We start from the raw sequence: 18,670 nt of genomic DNA, 5'->3' as shown, positions 1-18,670 counted from the left end.
CTTTTCAGGCCAATTCAAAGGGGAAAAAAAGGCTAACTTTTCCCCCCTCAGAATAGTTTAAATCTCAAAATTCTGACTTTATCATTCATTTCTGACTTTATATCACACAATTATGACTTTATATCTCGCAATTCTGACTTTATAACACGCAATTGCGACTTTATAACACGCAATTCTGACTTTATATCTCGCAATTCTTACTTTATATCATGCAATTTTGAATTTATAACACGCAATTGTGACTTTATATCACGCAATTCTGACCTTCCATCTCGCAATTATGAGAAATAGTCAGAATTGCGAGAAGTAAACTCGCAATTGTGAGAACAGAAGTCAGAATTGTGAGATAAGAAGTCGCAATTACATTTTTTATTTTTCATTCTATGGTGGAAACAAGTTTCCATAAACATCTTTTAAAATTGCATCACTTTTTATAATTTAATTTAAATGAACTTTTTTATATTCAGTATGAAACATTTATTTTATACCTAAAATATATAAAATCATTTGAATTGAATCACCTTGTCAATTGAATGTACAGACAGATATCATTGAATTGTTATTGCTCCAGTGATGCCTTTATAATCTCTATTTAGGGCACAACCATTATTAACTTTAGTGTGTTTATGTCCCACTAATAGCACTGATCATCAGTATTAAAAACAATTATAATTGTGAGAACAGTTATGATTACTTTCAGACATCCTCCTTGTCTGCACAGGTAATCCTGCCTCAAACTCGCTATTACAACTACTCGAAAATAAAAAGCTACTGAGCTGCAGTTTACACATTTCATTCTTCAGCCTTTATTCATTGCATCAATAATCATCCTCACAGCTTATAGATTATTACTAATGTTCACCTTTTTCCATCTTGTTTAACCATAAAAATTAAACATTTGTTTGAGTGATAATTCAACATTGCAACCAAGGAATAGGGAGAAAATAATGACACACACACACACACTGATTTATTGTTTAATAAATATAACATGATGTCAGATAAAAAACAAACACATTTTAAAACTTCATGACTGAGCTTACACACAATGCTGTAACAATTATTATTGCTGAATTAAAATATTGTATTTCATATTTTAAAATATGTCTGAAGATCCTTTTATTTCAAAAGGTCAACTGAGTGAAATGCTTGATCTCATTCTGTAAATCCTTGTTAATTCCACAATTCTTAGAATGTAGATGCCTTGACCTCAATGAGCTGTCATTATCCAGTCCAATGATTACTTCTAAAAAAAAATGCAGAAAAGCCTGTATCACATTTTATATAATATATTTTCACAGCTGTAGTTCATCTGTCCAATGATTCTGTTTGAAAGAATGAAGAACAATTAGTGAGTTACATCCGTTCTTTAAACTTGTCTTACTAATAGCTGCAGCTTTCACTTCACTCCATGTACAGTTTTAATACATTTCGCTGTCATGCATCACTATATATGACATCTCTGTAAAATAACTGAAAATATGCTTGTAATAATTTCAATCCATGTTGGGGTTAATGAAATAGTTACATTTATTGAAAACACATATTAAAGGAATAGTTCACTTAAGGCGAGACACTACAGGGGCCTGTTTCAGAAAGGAGGTTAAGCGAAAACTCTGAGTATGTTAACCCTGAAATGAGGGAAACTCTGAGTTTTCCGTTTCAGAAAGGGGGGTATATCAAACCCAAGAAAGCAGAGTAAGTCAAGCCCGTTTCTGAAAGAGAGGTAACTGATACTAAGAATCAGTTACCATGGTAACTTACTCTGTGAACCTAACCTGGTCGGGAGCAGGTTTTCTTCAGTAAACCCAGAGTTTCTTGCGGTCTCCTCCCCTTTTTTAAAGAGGAAGTGCTGTTTAAACACCAACAATAATACTAAAATGTATTTACACATTCTTTAAGGAATATATATATTGTTTGTCCATGTTTTAATTGACTAAATCTGTTTTGCAGCACTTTGCCAAAAAATAAAAGGATTAAAACGTTTGCTAAACTTTTATTTTATTACCACCAATATTGATAATATATTTCTATTAAATCATTAAAAATTGGAATAAAAAACATTTATAGAACTCAATTATTTTTCAAACATAATTTAATAAGTTATTAATGATAAAAATAATATGTTAATCTTATTCATGATCAATTATTGAAGTTAGTTGATTATACATGTTTTATTGAACAAATGTTTAATTTAACTGTCATTTTAACTGATTATAATAATAACCATAATTTAATAATGCAGTTTATATATTTAGTAATTGTTTAATACCATAAACCGGGATATTTTCTGAGACGGTTCTCATACTGTGAAACTCTCATACGTTACAACCCCACATGGGGGAGTCCCCCACCCCACCCCCACTGTTAAACAAGTCTTTTACTCATGTTTTAAATTAACTACTTTTTACTTGAGTAGATTTTTAGACTGGTATTTTTAATTTTACTTAAGTACAAATTTATCAAAGTAATAGTAGCCTACTTTAGGTTGAATAACATTCTTCCAGTTTCACCTCTGATATTATAACAGTTACTCTAAAATAGTTATGAATTATTAACAACAAATGACATCTTCAACGGTGTAGTTAGATTAATGTAATAATTACTATCTCTAGAAAGTATTGGTCTACATATTACTAAATCCTATATCAACCTCAACCACTTGATTAATACAAGGAGGAGAGACAAGAAACTGCACTTTTAATGCTTTCAAATTAACAATATACAATTGCATGAATTATTCTTGAATTGATCAAAGTGTGTAGAGGGAGAAGGTTATATAAAATATACCTTTTAAAAATGTATGCTAAATCCACTATTGTTTTATACTGAATTGGTCTATAGTTTATGCAGTAGCCTATTTAATGTAATTGCATCATATTTTATTTTAAATTAAAGAAGAATTAAGAGTAATCCCTTTAATTAAATTACAATATTTAGATTACTTGGTAATTAATTATACCCAACACCTCTTTTTGTCTGGCGCTGTTGCCATGGTGACTCATAATATCTGCGCTCCATTGATAATGGCTTTTTATAGCTGTGGTGCACGCGCTTAACTCAGAGTCAGTCAACTCAGAGTTGATTGAACTAACTCATTTCAGCTGTTCTGTAACCGAAAACTCAGAGTTTCCCATCTCAGGGTAAGTCAACTCTGAGTTCAAGCTTTAACTCAGAGTTGGTTAAACCTCCTTATTGAAACGGGCCCCAGGTGAATAGGGTAATTGTTTTTAACTAGCAGATATCACCATGAAACTTTCTTAGTTGACTACCTACATTATGAATAGAAAAAATATTACAAATTTTCTGTAATTTAATGTTTAAATATGCAAATGAGGCATTATCTAATTAAATATGGACTAATTTGGATATATATAAAAAAAAAAAAAAAAAAAAAACGAAATCTGAGTATTGGATATAGCCAGGTTCAAAATTCTTTTTTCATTGTGTTCACATATTAGATGAGAAATAAATTACAGAGGGATTTATGAATATCTACTTTTGTAGATAGATGTTTTGGCCTGCCGTGTCTCGCCTTAAAAATGAAAATTCAGTCATACTTTACTCACCCTCAAGTTGTTTCAAACCTGTATGAATTTTTTTTTTCTGCTGAAAAGAACACAAAGGAATATATTTTGAAGAATGTCGGTAACCAAACAGTTGATGGACCCCATTGACTTCATAGTTTTTTTTTTCCTACTATGGAAGTCAATGGGGTCCATCAACTGTTTGGTTACCGACATTATTCTAAATATATTCTTATCTGTTCAGCAGAAAAAAAGAAATCCATACAGGTTTGAAACCACTTGAGGATGAGCAAATTATGACAGAATTTTCATTTTATAGTGAACTATTCCTTTAATACACACTGATCCCATATTAAAGCTGACCTGAGATGAGGAGGAGGTAATTTCTTCCAAATCACCATAACAGCCGTTTTTATGGCGTATTAAACTCCCCCACAGCACAGAGTGATGACAGCCAGGACACTTTCCCTCGACAGGAAGTAGGTGGGAAGAGTCTGCCTTCAGAAAGTGTTTAGCCAGGCAAATCAAATGACAAACCATATGACAGGAAGGGTGGAAACAAGATAGTCTATCCACAGTCTGAAATCACCAAAAAAAGAAAAAAAGGATTGAGACAGTTATTCCAGCAACATTTTGAACTGGTTTCTTAAAAAAAAAAAGCAAAGTGAAACTAACCTTAACAAACACCCCACACAACACACACCGCTCCACCGGTCTCTCCTCTTGCTCCTCACACATCTGCTGCGGTTTCTTCTTAGCACGAACACAGCCAAACGCTAGAGGAATGTGCAGAGGAGGCTGCAGCACAGGGGCAAAATCCATCCGGTACTCCTGCTTTAGCCAGCGCACAGTGAGGGGGAGTCGATTCCACGGCGCCACCTGAAGCATGTTTGACACCACACGCCAGTGGAACTGCAAACTGGACTCTTTACGGCTGCGCCGGGCAACATGGGATAGACGACGAGAGGTGTGCGGATGCTGCCAAGCCCACTCAAACTAGCAGAGGAAAGATGATGGTTATTACTGTAATGTGTCTGGATGTTTTACAGTTTAATTCGATTTTTTCATTCAATTATTTTCATTACTCTTATACAATTATATGAATCAATCTGTTTGAACAATTTTTGTATTATTATTATGGTAACACTTTACAATAAGGTTCAATTGTTCAACTAATAATGAAATGCACTTATACAGTATTTATTAATCTTAATATTAATTTCAACATTTACTAATACTTTAGTAAACTCTTGAACTAACATGAACAACTGATGAACAGCTGGATTTTTATTAGGGATAGTTCACTTTGAAATTAATTTTTGGTATGTTTTAGCTTATCTCAAGGGCATCCAAGATGTAGGTGTCTTTGTTTCCGCAGTAGTTTCAATTTTGATATTTTTAGGTCAAACTGTTCGTGTCTATCAGTCATATAATGGAGGTCTATGGTCACCACCTCAAAGAGCATGCACAGAGAAGTCTAAATTAAACATGATTTAATGACTCATAAATGTAAGTACACATTGATGGCCTAAGACACGAAACGAGCGGTTTGTGTGAGAAACAAACAGTATTTTTATCGTTTTTACCTCTTGTAACCACAGCCACGTCCAAGTGATCTGAGGGCGTGGGTGCTTTGTGGCTGTGGTTACAAGAGGTAAAAACTATAATGTTTGTTCTCTCACACAAACTGCTCGTTTCGTGTCTTAGGCCATCAGTGTGTACTTACATTTACGAGTGGTGACTATAGACACAGACAAGAATGGTTTGACCTAAAAATATCAAAATTGAAACTACTGCGGAAACAAAGATACCTACACGTTGGAAGCCCTTGAGGTAAGCTAAAACATACCAAAAATGTATTTCAAAGTGAGCTATCCCTTTAACAAAGATTAACAAATACCATAACAAATGTTTAGCTCATTGTTAGTTACTAAATAAATGAATGTTAACTAATGAACCTTATTGTAAAGTGTTACTATTCTTATTAATGCCAAACTACCTAACTTTCGGGCCTCAGCCCTGTATAAATATTGTTTTGGTTGTCAGCTGTGCTCCTCGGATGAATGTGATTCGAGGCACCAGTGTACACACATGGATAAAAATCATCTTATCAGAGCGGGTTTTAAATGATTCATTATAAATTTCTCTGGTTCGTTGTGACAACCAACTTTTAACTTCACGCAACCCACAGCCACAGCTACATTTCTGGCCCTGTCCGAAATGGCTCACTTTATGTTTTTTCTAGTCATTTTAGCTTATTGATATGGTTGGATTGAATCATCTATGCTCAGCAGCAAATACATTGGTTAGTAAAGTAAGATTAAATAGAAACACATATAGTATATTTGTATTTTTAGCCAGTTTTGCTCACCTTGATGTACATTGTACACTTTTGCCGAGGCGGCACTGATGTGAGCTCCACAGCAGATTTCTACCCAACAGTCAAAGCACCATTAAAGGGATACTTTAGGATTTAGCATTAAGCTTTGTATTAGTAGAAAACCTGTAGTATTTTTATTGTAGTACTCGAATTACCATGCTTTCCACTCTCATATCCCACTGAGACAAGAGATTTATGTATTTTTGTCTGGAAAAAATCCTCCGATGGCGCAGAAATCGTCATTTTGCGTCATCTGAGGATTTTTTGGCCAGAGGCCACACTTCAGAATCTCGTAGGAAACAGTAGGTCATCTGGGTACTTTTTGCATAGCCTTTTATGAGTACTTTGAATTCGGACATTCTTTTGTCTCATACTGTTTTTCGCATATATAAAAGGGAAGAATACAATTTTGGATGGAGCCTAGCCTAGGATTTTTTTTTTAATTGTTTCTTTAGATGATTAAGCTTGTGTTTGTATGTTGGTGGGAAAGATCCACACAATGGAGCCGAGTTGGTGGTAACACACAAATAAGCTGGATGTAAAACGCCGCTAAACAAGAAAAAACGGAGTGTGGACTTGGAACAAGAATGTGATAGCTTAGGTTTTAATTTTGGACAGGGCCTTTCTGTCTACAGATATTACTCTGGCTGCATTTGTGGTAAAGAACGTACTTATTTTAAATAAGTACGTAAATTTACAGTGCTAAAATAGTATGTTCTCTATAGTATAAAGAATGTGCATTTTGTGAATACAATCTGGATGTACTACATTCACCATGTTGTCACTGACATCATGTGACCTATCAGCGTCAACGTCACTTCACTGTCAATTCACAAATCCTCTTCCGTGGCCTCAAGAGATAGTAAAGTGTCCATCATATGCACACTTCAGAATCTCGCTGGAAGTAGCCGGACAACTCTTTTATGAGTACGGTGAATTCAGACATACCTCTCTTGTCACATACTGTTTTCCACCTACAACATAGTAGGGAGTATGTGATTCTGGACACACCCTAGAATGGTATGGAACATTTTGTCCCCTGCACTCTCTTGTTAATAACATTTCTTTTGTCAAAACGGTACATAGTTTAGTTTTTAAAGTAAGCATACAGAAGATAATTTTGTACAAAGGGGAAATGAGAGAAAAGATATAACACAAACAGAATAGTATATTTACCCGAAGAGCTGCAATATCAGATGGAAAGCCATGGATGATAAGAACCATCTCCCTTAAAATGAATAAAAAAAACTTACATTTACTACCAAACCAGTTCTACAGATCTCTTAATATGTTCTTAATATTTATTATCTTGGTCACACTTTACAATAAGGTTCATTTATTAAACATTAGTTAATGTTTTAACTAACATGAAATAGCCATGAGCAATACATTTGTTACTGTTTTTTTTTATCTTTGTTAACGTTAAATGCAAATCCAGCTGTTCATTGTTTGTTCGTGTATTAACTAATGTTTTTAGTAAATGTTGAAATGAACATTCACAAAGATTAACAAATGCTGAAGTATTGTTCATTAGTTAATAGTAAATAATGAACCTTATTGTAAAGTGTTACTTACCATTTATATTAAATTTTATTATGGTCTTAATATGTTCGCCATGTAGTCCAGTCATTTTAAGCCAAAATGGGGGTCAACCTTGAATTGCAACAGAAGCAAACTAAACTGATTTTGCATCCTCAATATGTCCTGAGTAAGGAATAAAAAAGCCCAGAAGAATCCCATTAGGGGAAAGTTTAGAAAAAGACCTAATCATACCCGATTCATTCACCCATTCATCTTTTTCTCACGTGAAAAGGATAAAAATTTTAACCTTTAGATATCATCATGAAAATCACTGAGTTGATTACTTACATGAAGAAAAACACAAATGGATTACAAGTTTTTTGCAATTGTTTGTTAACATGGACAAATGGTGCATAATCTAATTACATTTGTGCTAATTTGCATAAATACCCAAACAGATCTAAACATTGGGTATATAGCAGGTGAAAATGTTTTGCAGAATTTTGTTGACATATAAAAGTAAACTATTTAATGTTAAGGTCTGAATGGAACCCATTTAGGCTACCCATGAACATCAATGCAGGAAGAAGTACTTTAGAAACCAGCCTTTATTGATTATTATGGCAAAGATGGCTTTTGGGGCTGGGTCAGTGGCACTGTTTCTGGGGGATGAGTCTGAGGGAAGAACAGGAGACATGGGTAATGAGAATGCAGAAGACAAAGGGTAGGCTAGGTGAAATAAAAAGTGTCTGGATCAAAAAATCTGATTACGTATACAATGCACTCAATGCCCAAACCCCATCTCTGCCATAATAATTAATAAAGCTGGTTTCTAAAGTATTTCTTCCTGTATTAATGTTCATTGTTCATCTAAATGGGTTCCATTCAGACCTTACTGTTATATGTCAACAAGATAAAAAAAAAAAAATTCACCTGCTTTACCCAATATTTAGATCTGTTTGGGTAATTATGCAAATTAGCACGTTAGATTATGCACCATTTGTCCATGTTAACAAATTGCAAACAACTTGTAATACATTTTTTGTTTGTCTTGATGCAAGTATTCAAATCAGTGATTTTCGTGATGATGTCTAAAGGTTAAAATTTTTACCCTTTTCACGTGAGAAAAAGAACGAATATGCGAAAATGGGATATATTTCGGTCTATTTCTAAACGTTCACCTATTGGGATTCTTTGGGGCTTTTTTTCCTTACTCAGTCTCAGTCTTACTCAGGGCTTTTATACATTAAGGGAAAAAAGCCCCAAAGAGGATACAAAATCAGTTGAGTTTGCTTCTATTGCACTTTGTTCAACCTTTTTTTTCATAAAATGCCTGGACTAATGTGAAATGTTGAGCTGATATCTCACCACGGTCCTCTGCCACTGGTTCTCTTGGCTCCTCCGCGGTGTCGTCCTGCATTGTGTTGACCGATACGGCGCTCTGGGTTTACAGTGAAGCCAATATATATTCTACCCTTGAATTTCGGGTTAGTACAGTACAGCATATACACGCCATAGAAACTCTCCACCTCGACCACCATCCTGTTTTCTACAGTAGCTCAAAAACCTTTGCAGAGGGAGGACTGGTAACCCGGAGATTTTTATTTCCAACATGTCATCTTTTCAAATCATTTAGCAATATTTAACAAAGCCTCCATTTATAACTACATCCTATAATCTTCTTATTTAAAATCAATACATACGGCATCACATTAAAGACTAAAAACGGAGTGCCTGCTCTTTTTCTTTTCCACTTGAATCGCCAAAAACATTCATATGTTGTTTTGGTCTTGCGTCTTTTTCGTTTCAAACTAGCCCGTTAAAGATGTCCGGGTATGGCCTGACCAAATATACGACACATGAGTCACTTGTTAAACGAATAAAATATTAAGTTGAATGTGTGGTTATTCTTTACCTTATTAACAAGTAAACATTTGACCTTCTGTATTGATTTAATTTGGTTTGATCATCATCCAATATAAAAATTTGGCTTTTCCGATCAAGCAAATGTAGAGAACACCGATAACAACAAGGACACCCAAATTCTTGGCTTTGATTGGCCAGTTTGCATGCCTCTGGTAAACACTTCGATAAATAGATTGGTCATTTCTTTTTAAGAGGCGTGGCCTCTGTAACATTCCAAGTCAAAATGGGTGTATTTATTACTAAGCTCCTCCTTTCTAAGGCATACCGGTAGTTACTGCATAATTATTAGAAGGCATCGACGCTGTCTACTGTAACTTACGTTGACATCATTAACCACAACGTTTATAAAAACGTCGTCGTCACCAAAGCTTATACTTTATCTCAGGAAATATGTCAGTCACTCCAGATCTGATTCGTGAAAAACTGATCGCGGGGATTGGTGCGATACACGTGGTATGTAACCTTAATAATAACTGCACAGTCAGATGAAGCTGGAATCAGAATCAATTAACTTACAGATCACATTTTCACACTATTTCACATTTCAACAGTTAATTAACGAAAATACGTAAACTCTGTGCATTTAGTCAGAATCCTTTTTTTTTTCTTGCAGGATGTAGAAGACACGTCTCCCAATAGATGTGCTGCCAGTTTTAAAGTTCTTGTTGTATCGCCTCAGTTTGAAGGAAAAGCATTGTTGCAGAGGCACAGGTGAGTTTTACTTCTTCTGCTCACGATTCGATGGACTAGAGAATCATTCATCCATAGATCCAATACAAAAGACTGAAACCCCTAAAAATGCTTCTATTTTTCTTCTTTCTTAGTTGTGTTCATTTATAATGTTTGCGTTATAATCTTAATTTCAGATTGAAATCTGAAAATAAAATGTCCCCCCATTCGCTTTAATGACAGCAGAACTCCAACTATGAACTCCATAAGTTTGTGTAGCCTATAATAACATGATGATTCTCATGATAAATGTCACAAATGTACATGCATGATATTAGTAACTCAGAGGTACAGAATCATATTTCTTATTCCTCTTATAATACTGTAACTTATGTTTGTATTCATCAAAATCCTAGTTTTAGTTAAAGTTCTTCTGCTTTGTAGTAAATTGTATTCATTAAAGCTCATCTTTTTTCACCAAAATGATATATTTATGATGTATCCCTGTGGAAAAATCCATGATCTATGAATATGCATATTAGTCCTTGCCTCCACTCACTCACACCAGCTCAGAATTCCTGATCCACTTGGTGAACATTATCATAGTAATTGCTGCATAATGGCAAGTGGAAATACTGGTTTAATTAAAGGGTTAGTTCACCCAAAAATGAAAATTAAGTCATTAATTACTCACCCACATGCTGTACCAACCCCGTAAGACCTTCGTTCGTCTTCGGAACACAAATGAAGATATTTTTGATTAAATTTGAGAGCTGTATAACTACCACATTGGGTCCTAAAGGACTGCTTCTTGACGGCCCAGAAAGTCAATGAAGAAAATGTTTAAATATCCCAAGTGACTACCGTGGCTCAACTATATGTTTATCAAGCGACGCGAATACTTTTTGTGCGAAAAAACAAACAAAAATAACGAGTTTATTCGACTATTTCTTTTCTTCCTTGTAGGCCAGAACGAGACTTCCTTAGATTTCCACGACGCATGTGCGCGAATTGCGATCTGAAGTAGTGTAAGCTGGTGTAAGCAGATCGCAATTCTCACGCATGCGTCGTGGAAATCTAAGGAAGTCTCGTTCTGGCCTACAAGGAAGAAAAGAAATAGTCGAATAAACTCGTTATTTTTGTTTGTTTTTTCGCACAAAAAGTATTCGCGTCGCTTGATAAACATATAGTTGAGCCACGGTAGTCACTTGGGATATTTAAACATTTTCTTCATTGACTTTTTGGGCCGTCAAGAGGCAGTCCCTTAGGAGCCAATTTGGTAGTTATACAGCTCTCAAATTTAATCAAAAATATCTTTATTTGTGTTCCGAAGACGAACGAAGGTCTTACGGGGTTGGTACAGCATGGGGGTGAGTAATTAATGACTTAATTTTCATTTTTGGGTGAACTAACCCTTTAAAATAAAGCAAGAGAACTCCATGGCACTCTCAAGTGGAAAAGTTAAAGAGCCTTTATTATTATGGCTTGGTCAAATTAATCATCTAAAAAAAACTCCAATGCGTTTCGGCTACATGCCTTCTTCTGGGAGTTAAACAGATCTCAAAGCAACAGTTTTTTATAAACCAACAGTCCACCAATCAGAAATCTCCATCTGTCAACAGAGGTTCTCAGGGGCACGTTCAAGTTCAAAACGGTGTGCAACGTTTTACTACGGTTTCCTAGTTGAACGTCATGTTTCCAGGAAACAGTGTGCACCGGTGTGCAACGGGGTTTGAGATATGTTTTCTCTCGTTTGGTGGGTGTGTCAGAACTGCAATCCAATCAGCAGCAACATGTATGTAAAGCACGCGGCATTGAAGTGAACTCGCACAATGGGTTAAGGAAAATAATTTACAAATGTCTTCAATGCAGATCGCTATATGCAACAACTGAGGATATTAGAAGATATGTTTGTCGTTTATTGTAAAAATATACTATATCAACATGATGTAGTTTATTATATTTTTTTAGCTTCATTGCAAGTGTATGACATTTGGTATAGAAATAAAAAATGGTAAGGGCTTTTCCTAAAAATGAGAAAGAAAATAGGTTATTAAAACATTATGCAATACAAATAAAGTTAGTGTGTGAGGCTAAACAGAATGTGTTTTAGTCGGAATTCGGTAAGATGTGTGCTTTCAGTTTCCACAAATCCCTTCACTTGATTGGGATGTTCTCTTGTGTTCTGGGCGGCAAGTGCAGTTACTGTAACATCGGGTATATTTTGTAATGTTAAACAAATATTTATACCGACTTCATCAGGCTCCGAAAATTCTTCACAAAGAACACAGAGAATGGCCTTATCGGGCTCCATAGTTGCAACTCTTGCGTCATCAGAACGGGGAGTTCAACGCATCACCGTTTCTGTTTAAAAAAACGTTGTGTACTGTTTTGTCCGGGCTGAACGCAGCCCAGGTAACAGTTGTTAGTACACAAAAGGGACAGCGGATGTCATCATTACCCCTACTGTTTGCTTTGAACTGGTTTAATTCAGCCATAAATGTTTGAACCAGTAACTGATTCAGCAGAAGTGGAAGAGTTAATTATACAGGCATGGATACAAGTTGATGTACTGTATCAGAATGGTAAGCGTTTTATGTATGAATTCTACAACGTCGGACACATAACGGTAATTAACGGTACAATACGTAGGATTTTTGCAGTAAATTATCCAAAAACCACTAGGTCAATTTTATATTGTTTAGTTGATTACTTACAATATCCCCAATGTTTCCAACTATTTGTAAATCATTATATAGATCAGTGGTTTCCGCTCGTACCGCCATAGTAACCATGGCGACAGACATGGACAACTGGGTTTGTTTAGCAGGATGTTCACGCTGTTGTTGTTTTGTTCAAACATTATGGACCATTACAAGCAGACTTTGAGACAAAAAGAGGACTAGAACGAAGATCAAAATCTTTCGAGATGCCGAGAGCTCCACGTCCGCGACTAACTTCGACTTGACAGAGACGCGATGTTACTTTATTAGACAGGTGAGCAAATGTACATAAAACTAATCGATGTTATTTAGTTCAACATGATGAATCTGTATGCTATTCTAATGTTAATCTTGCTTTCTGCATCTCATACAGCCAACAAACAACCTAACTAACAACATTCAACACACAAAAATGGCATTTAGTGTGATAGTGTAACTGTTAGAGCAAGTGAAACAGCGCTGCGTTACCTCAAGTTTCATTCGTCTAATAAACTGACCTGCGATTAATGATTTCCATTACACAAGAGTAGATGTTAACTTCATGCAGATTTGTACTCGACTTTCGCCAAGATAAGCACAAACTAAGACGTAGCTTTGCAGTAAACTGTGCTTCTCCATCCATTTATGCTTCTTTCCATATGCTGATGTGAATCTCCTTCTGTCCGGCGTTAACGGCTGCAGTGTACTTGGCGCGTCAGTGTACATGACGGCTGCAACTACAGTGTGTTCTCCCCAGTAGACCAGCATGACAACCTTCTGGATTGAGCCAAGAAGGGGACATCTCTAGGGTCTTCAAGTGGGCACCTTCCGTCCTCAGTGTTTCGTTGACTAGCCCACGACACCTCAAGAGGGCTCGATAGTGACTCTGGCGTCCCAGAGTCACCCCCCTACGTCCCCCCACTCAACTCAGCCCAGCTTACTGACCTTTACATCCCTCCTTCTGCTGAGGTTGCTCCTTCCTCGTAGTGCACATGTGACCTAACCACAATCTCACAATCATTCCGCAACCCAACCATACACACCAACCCGTTTGACTAAGGCTGTCGAGCCCCACTGTTGCTTTAAAGCAGTTTCAGTGACAACGGTTCCGTATGGCATACTACCTACCGCAAAACACAATATCTGCCCAAACACCCCTCATTCACGCAATATACACAACATGAACGTAATGAATGTAATTACTATGCAACCTATACAAATAAACCAACAGACTCTTCAAGTTTTTCAAGAATTCTACTAAACTGTATCGTGGCGACCTGTTCACAGCCAGCTGGAATCTTTCCATCTCAACCACAGCAAGTTGTTGCTCCTCTCTGCTGCTTCTTATAAGTTCTTTACTTTGCGACGCAACTCTTGGCCACTGAATCCGACGTTTCTGAGGAACCGGGTTGTAGAGTGTGCCACAAATCCTCGACAACCCACTTCCACTGATAAACCTGGACCTCGGTGTTCGCTGTTTTGCTCCAGTCGCCAGATGAGCGTACCGCAGTTTCTTCCTCCCATATGCCTCACCTACAGCATCCTTCCATGCCATTGTTAACTCTATCAGCTGAACAATGTGTGCTGATCCAGACCACAAAACAATTCAGCACTTATTAATTCAGCACTTGTAGTTCAGTAGAATGAAATGTCCTTAGTCCTTTATATCCGTGTGGCGCTTGTAACTTATAACGTTACGTCTCTCGTTAGCAATCACGCCCTGCTTCATACCATAATCATGCTAAAAACATCAATGTATTCCCTCATCGAAATAAAATATCCATCCCCTTGATGCTTTGTGTCATCCATATACATCGTTGTTATTGTAAGAGATAAGTGACCACTGGTGGCCAAAACTGACATACTGTCTGTTTAATAAAAAAAACTTTTTTACTGCAGTTTTAAGGAGAAAAGTTTTAAGTTTTACTCAGAAATGTTGTTGACTTATAAATGTGTTAGTGTTTTGTTTAAAGCATATTAAAAACACCACATTAGACATATAAATGACATTTAAAACCTGTTTTTTAGCACAGGGAGTTTTTAAATTTTTAAGTTATAGTTTTGATCCCAGATTTTCAGTGTGGTTTTTGGACCTCTCTTAATGAGCTAATATAAAAAGTTAAATGTGTGCACATGATTAATGCCCGTTTAATTTATTAATGAACAAAAATGTCTAATCACTGTAAATTTCATATCTCAAGTTAAAGGTGTAGGACATGATTTCTGAGAAACATTGTTGAACACGACCCAAACAAACACATTTCTTTGCTCCACCCCCAAGTGAAGTTGGGGGGAGCTTTAACATTTTAAAGCCGCGATGTACAGAACATCACACAAAGATATAGAAGAAATGTGTAAAAACATTTCGGATCAATAAAACTAAGGAATAACAAATAACTGTAGAAAGACCACACTGCAGACATGATTTGCATTTCACATGCAAATCAAATTAAATTGGCTAAATTACCTTTTTGAGCATCAATATGTACCAAAAAACAATAAATTAATTTATAGAATTAAATTAGAACAGAATATACCTTTAAACAAACAAAAAAAAAACCCCGAAATAACTCCGAATTAAGTCCCAAGATGAAGTCCCCTAAATGTGTGCAAAATGCCTAAAGTGCAGGGAAACGTATTCAAAACGCAAGCCACAAATAGTTAAATAAGATAACCCTAAGTGGTCAATAAATAAAATAAAAATAAAGCAATTATTTAAATAACGAAAGTATAGCCCGAATTGCCAACTTTGTCTTTTTAACTGCAGGAACGACAACAATAAACGCTAAAATGGAGTGGCAAGATTTTTTGCTAAACCTGTTCACAGCACCCAAACATCCAATTGGAACTTGCTGAAATGTTTTGAAATCACTTGTACTCATACCTGATCGAAAGAAAAATCCAGTTTTTCACTCTACCTGTGTCCGTTTGAATCTTTTTAAATTGTGTGCGTGTTTTGGGATGCTCTGGATCGGCGTATATATGCTCCAGGTCCTGCCAATATCAACCAAACGTCCTTTTGTGTACATAGAAGAAGTCTGAGTTCAGCTCATGAACAAAAGTGACAGAACAAAAGTGTTACATTTATAATATTGTTCAGTTTAGTATGGTTTCTTAATAAGGTGTGTACTGTGTACATTTATTAAGCCACGTAAAAGGGCCCTTTAAGCGTTTTTTTTTTTTTTTTTTTCACATTTGAATGTCCCAAGGAGTTGGAGCTTGTTAACGTTGGCTGGCAGAAGCGTGATCTTTGTTTCCCTGATGCTAAATCCAGCCTTGGATTGTGTGCATCCACACTTTAGATTTTCTTATCCCAGACATTGTTAAACATTTAAATCCCTATTGCCAATATGCTCCTCTGTAGGTCATGGATCATGGAAAGTGAAACTTAAATGTGTGTTTGGATATATTCACGCACAGTGAAAATATTTATTGAAAGATTCTTTTTTTGTACATTTTTTTATTTACAGCATTAGCATAATAGGCTGTATATTAACGTATTGACAGAAAACCCCGTAAGACCTTCGTTCGTATTTGGAACACGAATTAAGATAATTTTGATTAAATCTGAGTCTGGATCACTCCTGCATAGTAGTCCATAGGCCTCTTGAGGAATTGAATTGCTGGCCTCGAAAAGTTACTATAGACATCGTTAAAATAGTCCAAGTGACTTCAGTGGCTCAATCTTAACTTTATCAATCGACGAGAACACTTTTTGTGTGCAAAAAACAACAAAAATAAAGACATTATTTCAACTATTTATTTACTTCTCTCTCTGCCTCGAGTCAGATTACTAGTTTAATAGCGTATGATCTGTTGTTGTACGTCACACGCATCACACACATGACCAGCGTCGGCCAATAGTGAGCCTACGTGTGACGTAGCTCTACGCTATCACACTACGTTAACTGACTAGGGGCACATAGAGAAGGAAGTGAATAGTTGAAATAAAATCGTTATTTTTCTTTGTTTTTGCGCACAAAAAGTGTTCTCATCATTTGATAAAGTTAAGATTGAGCCACTGAAGTCACTTGGACTATTTTAAAGATGTATGTAATAACTTTTCGAGGCCAGCAAATTTCAATTCCTCAAGAAGCCTATGGACTACTATGCACAGACAGGAGCCATCTTGGAAAAGAGTTCACGACAAGTCAAACCATGAACGTAGTGCTGAGTGATCTGAACTGTATGAAGATCAGCGAACTTCTAAACTGTATGGACGGCGTTCGGGGATCGACTTATCGAGACTATTTTCTAAGATAGCTCCTGTCTGTATACACGCAGTGAACTGTCTTTATAAAGTATCTTCTTATTAAACGGTCTGTACACTTACAAAGTTCTCAATGCTTCGTTTTGCATGTATGGACCCTCATTATGTTACAGTGTTAGTGTTGAGCTATTTTGAGGCTTGTTAGTGGTATTAACTAGCCATTTCTTTTTACTTAGTAAATGCCCCCATTACTAGCATTAAGTGCTAAACAGTTTTTAGAAATAAAACTCTTTACATTCGATTATCATGAAAACAAATCTCAGAGAACGATTGACTAGGTACCGATGTTTTATTAGAACAAAGGCTCATTGTTTCCCGGAGTTCTCCTTTAACGCTGGTCCTAAAGCTCTAACCTGATCATAACCTTTCATTTCCCAGTGACCTTTTTTTCTTTTGTAATGTCTCTCAGCTCTCTCTCTTTCTACAGTCTTTCTCCAAATCTCCCTCTTGCTCACTCTCCTCCCAAGTGCATTGTGGTGCTCGGTTCGATACACTTTAAACGGTGTTCCTCAAAAATTACTTACTGCAGCTTTAACTTTAAGTTATTTACAGTGACATTTGTTGATAATATTAACAAATAAGTGTGGCCCTTGTTATTTAATCACTCAATTTATTATGTTTTATTGATATGCGGCAAGCAGGTTGCATTTCATATCAGTAGTGGAGAAAACAATTGGCATGCTGTTTCAGCCAAGTACGGGGCACCTGAAAATGGAAATAAAAATGGTTTGATGGAATCAATGATGCTGTCAGTGGAGAGTGTTGTCGAAAGGTCATGTGTCTCAGCTGTCTGAGAGTGCCTCAGACACGGACGCAGATGTGCAGGCTTAGCAGAATGATCTGGATCTTTTTACAGGACCAAGTCATGTGGAAGAGTATTGTCTTTAGAGAGGATGGATCTGTGAAGGCAAGCTGTGAGGAACAGGCATGCTGGGATCAATAGACTTACTGACCTCATGTGATGTTTTTATAAATGTCTGTGTTTATGTTTGTTGTTAGGCTGGTGAATAATTGCCTTGCCGAGGAGCTGAAAGAGATCCATGCATTCGAGCAGAAAACGTTGACACCAGAGCAGTGGGAGAAACAGAAAGCACAATGACACGTACAGACACGCTCAAAACTCATTCACGAAGCCATCAAATAAAACAGCAGGAACTTTTTTTATTTGTTGATACTTCCATTATACCCCTCAAAGTATAATCACACACCAATATAATGAAACTCAGTTGATTTGTATTTATAAAGTGATTAGGCTACGCTTCAAAAATTGCAATGCAAAACATTGTGCTATATAAGGGATCTTTGAAATGTGGTTGACAATAAAGAACATTTCTGAACAGAATTTGTTGGTTGGTGTCAGTTTGTTAATGTTTGATGATATTAGTAACAGAGATAGAATCTTTATTTTTGGTTTGATTTAATTAAAATTCTAAACGTCGTGGACTTTTTTTTAAAAGTTACATTTCTATCATTTCTGTTATTTTGGATTGAAAACTGCCAAACTTTAAAAGACCGCTCAGACAGAATGTTTTGATACAGAAAATATGGCCACCAATTTCAGTTTGTTCAGAAACCCATAATATACTATATATGTAATATAATAAGTATATAATATAATATGTAATAATTTATTTACCTCAGTTCAGCTGGAATTTACCAAAGTATCACATTTATC

The 18,670-nt window shown here is 36.0% G+C and overlaps 2 protein-coding genes across 2 annotated transcripts; one reads left to right on the top strand and one right to left on the bottom strand.

Moving 5' to 3' along the window:
* Positions 1 to 955: 955 nt before the first annotated feature.
* slx1b (structure-specific endonuclease subunit SLX1B) lies at positions 956 to 9,260 on the bottom strand. Its single transcript, XM_039669878.2, has 5 exons — positions 8,797 to 9,260; positions 7,084 to 7,135; positions 4,203 to 4,523; positions 3,891 to 4,106; positions 956 to 1,325 (listed from the first exon to the last, which is right to left on the bottom strand). The coding sequence occupies exons 1-5, from the start codon at positions 8,967 to 8,969 to the stop codon at positions 1,296 to 1,298; spliced, it is 792 nt and encodes a 263-aa protein (XP_039525812.2). The 5' UTR covers positions 8,970 to 9,260; the 3' UTR covers positions 956 to 1,295.
* A 338-nt stretch (positions 9,261 to 9,598) lies between these two features.
* On the top strand, positions 9,599 to 18,337 carry LOC120477539 (bolA-like protein 2). Its single transcript, XM_039669185.2, has 3 exons — positions 9,599 to 9,807; positions 9,968 to 10,065; positions 17,995 to 18,337. The coding sequence occupies exons 1-3, from the start codon at positions 9,745 to 9,747 to the stop codon at positions 18,092 to 18,094; spliced, it is 261 nt and encodes an 86-aa protein (XP_039525119.1). The 5' UTR covers positions 9,599 to 9,744; the 3' UTR covers positions 18,095 to 18,337.
* Positions 18,338 to 18,670: the final 333 nt, after the last annotated feature.

This window comes from Pimephales promelas, chromosome 1 (genome assembly GCF_988280905.1).
Source record: "Pimephales promelas chromosome 1, fPimPro1.hap1.1, whole genome shotgun sequence".
NCBI classification, from domain to species: domain Eukaryota; kingdom Metazoa; phylum Chordata; class Actinopteri; order Cypriniformes; family Leuciscidae; genus Pimephales; species Pimephales promelas.
This window is presented reverse-complemented; position numbering and strand designations above follow the sequence as displayed.

What these genes read in the sequence shown, in the direction of transcription:
- slx1b (XM_039669878.2), bottom strand. Translation starts at nt 8,969, where the DNA reads ATGGTGGTCGAGGTGGAGAGTTTCTATGGCGTGTATATGCTGTACTGT. An exon ending in ACCAGTGGCAGAGGACCGTG is followed by an intron (nt 7,136 to 8,796) that starts GTGAGATATCAG and finishes ATTCATTTTAAG; the next exon opens with GGAGATGGTTCTTATCATCC. An exon ending in TTACCTCCTCCTCATCTCAG is followed by an intron (nt 1,326 to 3,890) that starts GTCAGCTTTAAT and finishes TCTTTCAAACAG; the next exon opens with AATCATTGGACAGATGAACT.
- LOC120477539 (XM_039669185.2), top strand. Translation starts at nt 9,745, where the DNA reads ATGTCAGTCACTCCAGATCTGATTCGTGAAAAACTGATCGCGGGGATT. An exon ending in GGATTGGTGCGATACACGTG is followed by an intron (nt 9,808 to 9,967) that starts GTATGTAACCTT and finishes TTTTTCTTGCAG; the next exon opens with GATGTAGAAGACACGTCTCC. An exon ending in GCATTGTTGCAGAGGCACAG is followed by an intron (nt 10,066 to 17,994) that starts GTGAGTTTTACT and finishes GTTTGTTGTTAG; the next exon opens with GCTGGTGAATAATTGCCTTG.